At 32.5% G+C, this 8,596-nt stretch overlaps 1 protein-coding gene across 1 annotated transcript in view; it reads left to right on the plus strand.

Moving 5' to 3' along the window:
- The window catches only part of LOC134534279 (protein madd-4), a 191,240-nt gene extending 187,285 nt beyond the window's left edge, over positions 1–3,955 (plus strand). Inside the window, exon 25 of the mRNA XM_063373000.1 lies at positions 99–3,955. Within this exon, the coding sequence (XP_063229070.1) occupies positions 99–211 (113 nt within the window). The 3' untranslated portion in view covers positions 212–3,955. The remainder of the gene's footprint in view (positions 1–98) is intronic.
- Positions 3,956–8,596: the final 4,641 nt, after the last annotated feature.

Consider the following 8,596-nt stretch of genomic DNA (forward strand, 5'->3'; position numbering starts at 1 on the left):
GTTTTGTTGATACTAATGATGCTAATGATTGATGTGCTTTTAGAACCAACATTGAACTATATGCAGTAGTTAATATTGTCTGGTATTGTTTGTTGCAGTGTCGGAATGTAAAGACAGGTCCAAGTATTGTCAGAATGTGAAGGCAATGAATCTATGCAGGATCACCAGGTACCACTACCAATGCTGCCAGGCCTGTCGTAACAGGGGCTAGAAAATTAGTTACATTCTCAGAATATTGTTTGCAACGTAGCGAATATGCAGAAACATACTGGTCAAAAGACAGTCCACCATCTGCTGGTAGTGCACGACTAAGGAAATTGCAAAGGTTTTCACGATGGTTCGAAAGACTCACCAAATATGGGTCGTTATAAACATACTTTTTGTTTGTTTTTTTTAAGCATTATCTGTGACTAACAGTGACGTGCGTTATTTTCATGGTAGTTTGCCAAGTGAGAATCGTGGACCAGAAAAGAAACCAACAATTAGCGCGCGTAAAGAAAGTGGCATGGTGCATTGAGCTCTGCCGAGTAGAAGCATGTGATTGGTGCTTTTGAACGAGCTCTCATCCACATCGTCAGCGGGAAGAGAAGATGGTGGAGGAGCTGGGCTTGAAGCGAACGTGACAACCTACAAGTGTCTGTGTTGTCGTGTGTAACTAGATCAATGGTTGCTTCGATGTATTGTGAGAAAGCGTTGCTTGCTATGCGTTACTTTATGTTGCCTTGTTGACTCATGTGCACAATCAGAATTTTCTACGATGATTGTAAATGTTCGGTCCATTTGAAATAGCACTGCACATTTTGTTTTGCCTTTACACGATAACTGTACAAAATTGTCATGTAATTCCACCTACTCCTGCTGTCGGAATTGTTCTCAACATCTTACTTGTACATAAAGTAATTAGGTTTATGTAGTTCATATTAGAAAACATTGTCCTCCTAGATACCCATAATTATTACAAATATAGATTTTTATTGATTCAAAGTTGCCACAGGTGTTTGCCAGTCTGCATACTTAAATATATTACATATTTATGAATGATTCCTTAATATGCTATTTTATTAATTTATCTATATCAGTCACAAAGTTTATACATATGTGTATGCATGTAGCCAAAGCGAACCCTATTTCCAAGTGTGTTTTTTTTTTTTATGAAAAGACACTAAAAAGGAGCTTGTGTTCATTCACCTTACTTTTATCAACAAATTTAGTTACCAGGATTCATTTAAGTTATTATAGAATTATATCATCTTAGTAAAATGCATGATCTAAAATCTAAATAAAAAAAGGCACTGTATATAATACTTTGTATGCAATACAGTTGTATAATACAGTGTTACACACTGAATTCAATATACCAACCTTTTCTTTTATATAAGTAATTTTGTTGTAGCTGACATTATCAAGACCACACATTAAGAATTCCAGTTCTTTGTTTGTCAAAATTGGTACTTATTTGGTACCCGCCTTAATTTTTAAGTTTTACAAGCTCATAATTCTAAATAATAGTTCATGATTTAGTATAATGCATTTAAGAATATTATTGGTAATTGTGCAAAATGCCTGGCATAAGTCATGAATCATGATTAGGGACATGATTTTATGGTTTTATATTTAGGTAAATTTCATTTTTAATACAGGGGATTTCAGTGTTGTTTTTATATTATGTTTATTCATAAAAATGTTGTATTTTTAAACAAATAAGATACTAAAATATTTCTTAGCTCTTATTTCACCAAAGTAGTCTCATTTTGACTGACAAGTGATGCACTTATACAATAAAATAATTTGTAATTAGTATGACTTGAAAAGAACTAGTACTTGGAAAAATAAAAATAAGTCAGCATATTTTTGAGTATTTGAAAAATGTGAATGTGATTCACGTTAACTATGTAACTTTTACATTTTGGTACAAAAGTCATGCTAAATAATTACATTCAATGAATTTATAATGATACAAGATAACATATTTGTGGTTTTAGCTCAATTTTGTCCAATTTCTGATTGATTTCATTTTTTTTAGTTAAATTTTGGTGCTATGTGTTGTATAAACATGCTTTGTGGTGTAATTTTGATTTTATCACAATTCATATAATCTTGTTCCTAATCATGATCTATTAGTACCCAATCAAGGACCCATAAGATTCTGACTTTATTGTAACCCGAAGGACTTACTGTTTAAATGTTTTATACTCAACCAAAACCTGTGACTTTTTTTTTATTGTCCTGTTACAATTTTTATCAGTACTAAGCAAATATTTTAGAGTAATTAATCAAAACAGTAGATCATATTTTTATGTAATAACAATAACTAATGTACTGTTTGGATATTATGCTTCAATTCAAATGGAAGGTTGACTTCTAGCATTACTGGAAAATGGGCATCACTATAAGCAAATTTTGGATGAATTTATTTATCATACGGAAAACCAAAATACACAGTTTGGTTTATACTTGCCACAATCTGTCGGTTTACAAAGTAGGCTAAACTTAATTATGCCAACTAATTAAAATGAACAATGTTAGGAAATCTTAAAAGTACGGTACAAATCTTACTATAAACATTTTATATGCTCATGTTGATATCATAAATATAATTATGTTCCTAACAAATATGTCTCGCAGGATAGTACAATAGCCATTAAACATATTTATTTATGGATAATCAGAATAATTGATCAAATTAATCAACTGAAGTAAGATAAAATTAAGATTTTTAAAAACAAAGTAGGAAAAAATTTATGTAAGCATTTCAACATTCACAAGCTTCCTATTTTTTGTTACAATGTGATCATAATGTGCATTTGCATTACCTGCTGTGTTGTAAAACCATTCTCTTTTCATTGGTTGTTCAGAGTACATTACTGGTACTTGAATGTGTTCGAACATACAGCTTCCAATATAAAAGTGAATTAGTTTTGTGCTGAGAAAATGTGTTCAAATTTGTTGTAAAGTATGTGAGAAACGATGATTGTAAGTATGCAAATTGTGTTCGAAACACACTTTTTCGCATTGAGTTTGGTACTAGCTACTAGCATGTTAATTTAACATGAACATCCCTTTTGTAACCAGTGGAACCAGTACAGTATTAATTCACATAGTTATATGTAGCTTTAGATGACCATAGATTTTAAAATAATTTTAGTTGTTGATCTCTCTGGGTGTTTCCAGCATAATATTAGCATAACTGCATTCACCAAATGCAATGACAATTAACTTGTAATTAGGAAGACTACTTACTACGCATAGCAATACATGACATGTTTGAATAGTTTTTTGCTGTTAATGAAATATTCAACAAAAAATGTTATTGGAGTTATATAGGAATATAAATTTGTTGATCAGATGAAATCGTAAAAGTTTAAAATACCGTACAAAAATAACCACGGATGAGTTATTTATCCTATTCACGGAAGAAAGGTGTTGTGCAATCACAGTTAATTTTCATTGTTTTTCCCATTTTTGCTAACAGTTTTCCGTTTGCATGCTGTAAGATATTTCTTTCCATGAATGTTGAATAAAAAATTTTAGCCTTTGGTTTTGAATTTTTTTTCTTTGGGTATAACTGTGAAGATTAAGGCACATACCTGGTGGCTATAGGTGACAGTTTCCAACATAGTTGTCACATTTGTGTAATCTTGTACTGTGATTTTGACTGATGTTAGGAAAATGTTTTAATCTAATGATTAAGTCAATGTTACAAATTACGTGTTTCTCTGTACCATTGGCAAAAAAAAATTGTACATTTTGTTTTAGGAAGCTTAATTGGGCATGTACATTGAAAAAACTAATAAAACCACTTCTGTGGAGTGGTTTATATTGCAATACATTGAAGGTAATGAATTAATAATAGATATATAATATATACATTGTTGTATATGTTCTGTACATCTGAAACTGCTCTTGTTGATATAATATGTTTATTTTACAATAAATCATGAATACATTCCCTGTATTTGACCTCGAAAATAATTTGTATTCCAACCTTAAAAATTAATTTGAAACACGCAGCTGTCTTATTGCCAGCACAGAATGTATTGGCTTTTGAAAATTCATTGTATGGGCACAGTTAACTGCTATTAACTTAAAAGGCAAACTCCAGCATATATATTTGTGATTGCCTGTGTACAACAGAGCCACCTCGAAAGTCATCTACGAGCAGATAGCTAGTAGGGCTAGCCACCAAGATGTTGGCTCAGATAGTACCGAAGTACCTAAATATGTTGGTGACAGTTTTACTAGAACAATAACTCACGCTGGCAAAATTTAGATTTACATTTAAAAAATTAGACCTTTTAACAGCTTATCTTTGTATTATTTTCTTTGTAAAACAATATCAATGGCTGACAAGATAAGAAAACTGATTAAATTGAAACCTGATGCAATACCTACAGTTATTGCACATAATACACTCAATGGCCATTACATATGTGGTAAGGTGAAACTACTGCAGAAAAATTTCATCGCTATTCTTAGCCTTTTTTTTTCCACAGACTAGCAGTAGAAAAAAATGACAAGTGTAATTCTAGAAGGAAGTCTAGTCTTTGTATATTAATTTATAATTTTACAATTTAGGAGTTTTTTTTAACTATTTTTATTGTAGTTAAGAAAGTTTTTTTTATGTTTGGTTTATACGCAATTAACGTAATGGAATTTTGCCTGTTTTTGCGTACATATTTATAGTTGTCAAACCTATCAAGATGGATGGTATTTTAATTTCATAAAACTGAATACTTGCACTCAAGACATGTGAAATGATAATTTTTGGACTTATACTTTGAAAAATAACTACTGCGGCATTAATTGAGTTGAAAGTAAATGTAATAATTGAAACACCGGATTGAGAGGCAGTGAAAATAGGATGTTTCAATGATGGAAGGCTGCATCTTATTTCACTGATGACCTAAAGGGTTATGTTACTTGCCATACTGTTGTATGTTAAAGATTTACGTTGACTGCAATAAGGTGTGACAAATAGACTGCAACAATTCACAAGTTATAACAACACATTGCAGCCACATACAAATCAATGTTACACTAAAAAAATTTTCCACTATCACAAATTGCCCACTAAGTTAACTCATTGCATGTAAAAATAATAATTTAAGGAAATACTTTAAATTAATAACCTTACAGATGGGTCTCGACAGAATTCCATTCCCTTTCAATATGTACATACTGTGTACAAGTACGCCATCCCATCTACCCACTCATGTCAAATGAAGTGAAGACCTGTTAAAAATAATTATGGAAAAAATCTTGGTACCAAGATACAATGAAACCTCATTACGAAGAACCTCAACTATAAAAGATTTCTCACTTCTAAGTATATATTTTCAGGTCCCAACAAGATGTTTTACAATTAGTAACAAATCAGTATAAAGTATGTACGTTTGTAATTAAAAAATTTTAAAAAAAGTTTTTTTTTCTTAATCTTAAGTGTAGCCCACCTTTCGTTAATGTAACTCTTGGTTTAAAGAACTCATATTTAGCTGATGGTTTGCTAGCCGAATCCTGGAAACATGTGGTGTAAGACTGGCTGTGTTGGTAAAAAATGTAAGCAAGTCTTTTTGTACTTGCTAGTGGTATTTAAACATTTAACCTCGGTAACGAGCAAATTCATATGTTCCCATGTTGCAACTTACAATACCAAACTCAAGACACTAAATTTAACGTAGAACTCTTTGAAATAATGCAGAGCATAATAAATATATGAAAAGTATTCATTTTAGAGAAAAACTGTACAAAATAATCTCCTTTTTAAAACCTAAGTATAATTCTGTTTAACAAGATGGTACTATTGATTTCTCAGGGCTAGCAGAAAAACAGGAGTACCATATGGGTTAGATGTATATGCCTCAACACTGAATAAGTGTCAATTCCCCCTAGACTGCAAATATTAACTACTATATTTTTGAGGTTATACTACTTTAGGCACGTTGGAGGTGAAATATTAGTATGCACCAGATATTCAATGAAATAGACTTAAAACAACAGAAATTTAACACGTTGAAACATTGAAAGTCCAATGCACATGCATGCAGAAACTGCTATACAAAGTCATCAAGATGGCAGACTCGTGTGGCAAAATGTACCCGAATATATTCACTGCACCCGTATATATTCACTGGCGCAAACATCGGGAGATGAACTAAGCGTATTGATGTGCCGAAATAAACTTTAGGGTAGTGAAATTATCCTGGAAAAAATTTTTTAAACTAAAATAGTCATAAGTTATAATCACAACTTTAAAAACACATACATACCTATAATATATTAGCAAGGAAAATTGTATTGGAACAAACATTAAGTTGAAGATATTTAACATTCTGTTGGTTCTCTAAAGCATTACGAAAGCAGCCTTTTCTTTCAAATATTTTTCAAACTATAAGTTGCAGTCCAATAGATACATCACAACAAAATATACCTGAAACCTTTTAAAACACAAATCACAACTACATTTCAATATTAACCAAGGTTGTGCATATTTTTAAGTTGTTGTTATTACAGTTTATGAGTGTTGCAAGATATCTCTCTCCGGTAGAGGCAACTCAATATTCACAATCTTCATCAAAATGCCCGAATGGATGAGTTTGCGTTCAGATTTTTTTTTCTGTTGAGAGAATAGAAACACCAAATCAATCATGTATTACAATATTAAAATTCACTAAGAGGATTTTTATTCTATAGATAGTGTTAGATTACTCCTAAAATGTATAAAGATTTTGCTTTTCATACAATTTTACATAACTAGGTAAGGGAATATGCTATTTCTGGTTCAGGTTAAATGTTAACTAGTTAGGATACATTATACCATTTACATATACATTGTTAAAAATTTCCTACAAGTTTACGCAACTTTCAGGTACAGGAATACCTATATTATTTACTATCAAATTGTTTTGTTGATTGGTTAGGATACTATGTTAGTCCATTTAAACATGTGTAGTTTTCAACTCTAATTTTTTATCTATATTGTCTGAAAATATTACCTTGAATACTGAAGGTTAATTTTTTTCCGGTTGTTTATGGAAATTCAGATATGTTCAAAAACAAGCACATGTTTTTCTGGTGGTGTGGCAGATGACTGAACCCAAGTGAGAAAATATAAAAATAATTTTTGCTAGAGCTGGATGGAGCATTAGACTGGAGCCAAACAGTGCTGGACGTTTATCACAGGCAAGAAGTCTTCTAAGACGTGTCAATTTATTGATAGTCCGATCACTCAACGAGAAGGAACGTGTGTGTGTGTGAAGGGGAGTCTGGTGGTTAAATATCAGTGGCGTTCGGAATACAGGCTATTCAGCAGAAGGGGGGAGGGGGTGACGTTTTCGACTGGGACCAAGACCAGCATTGAAATCATGTCACACTGCGGTGCAGTTGAGAAACATTCCGAGGCAGCCCCAGGCTCCCTACCTGCTCTGTCACAGACACTTGTAATTGATTACCACCAGGGGAATATACACAGGAGGGGGGGTTGGGAGGATACATCAAACCCCCCCCCCCCCCCCACGAAAAATCTACAAAAACCTTAAAAAAAAATTATTCCCAACAACCAAAGGAAAAATTTGAAAACAAGTAGCGGGAAGTTAATCCCCTCCCCTCCGCCCCCCCCTCTTTTTTTTGACGAAAACACGAAATGAAATTTTGCATACAGTCTTGAGCATCATGGCCAGTGTCTCGTGGGTGCTACCTGGAGGGGATGGAGAGGTGAAGGAAGGGTGTTTCGAGAGCGCTGGCGCTCTTGACCCCGTTGCATTGGCCTTGTCGCACAAATCTGAGACTCTAGATAAGCACGATATCGTCTCCCAACAGTTTTGGCTCCACGTGCCATGTTTACATATTATCTAGTCATTAATATTATTTAAGGGCTATTCCTGTAAATTTATCACAAGAGCCCTCTTGCATTTTGTTTTAGGCCACAAATTTTGGCACCAAATGAACATTATTTGGGAGCTGAAAAATGTCACGCAAGTTGATACCAAAATAACCAACATGGCACGTGAACTTTACAAGTACTTATTTTGTTAATAGCTCTTCCGATATGCCAAATAAATAATGTCAGGTAAACAAGGTGACATTTAACTGAGTTTAACTATAGATTATCAATTTCTTCATTGGTTTGAAATAATTTCCACGTTTGCACTGTTTTACTAAGTCTTGTTCACATTAAAAAAAAGCTGGAAATAATTTTTAAAAAATAAAATAGCTCAATGGTATTCTTACAAAGTCCACAACAAAAATATTATATTTGCACTGCTTTAATCTGAACTAAGTAGTTGTATGACTCAAGAGTATCAGAACTAAGTAAGAATCTGAGGTCTTTAGTATGCGTATACTATTAATTAATGTTGAGTTTACAATAAACCATCACATCTGTCAACTTACTGAATGATTTACAACAGCCCACAAGGCTATCATAATAATTTTCAAAATCATTACTGCTAAATGACAATGCTTAAAATTTGGGAAAAATTTCTGTTGTAATATTTATTAGTTTGATGATCATGCAAGATAAGCACTTAATATCAAATTATATTCAGTACTTCTTTTCACACTGAAAATTTTTCAGACTTAGCATAAGTACAATAATCAC

The sequence above is a fragment of the Bacillus rossius genome, chromosome 1 (assembly GCF_032445375.1).
Source record: "Bacillus rossius redtenbacheri isolate Brsri chromosome 1, Brsri_v3, whole genome shotgun sequence".
Classification (NCBI taxonomy): Eukaryota; Metazoa; Arthropoda; class Insecta; order Phasmatodea; family Bacillidae; genus Bacillus; species Bacillus rossius.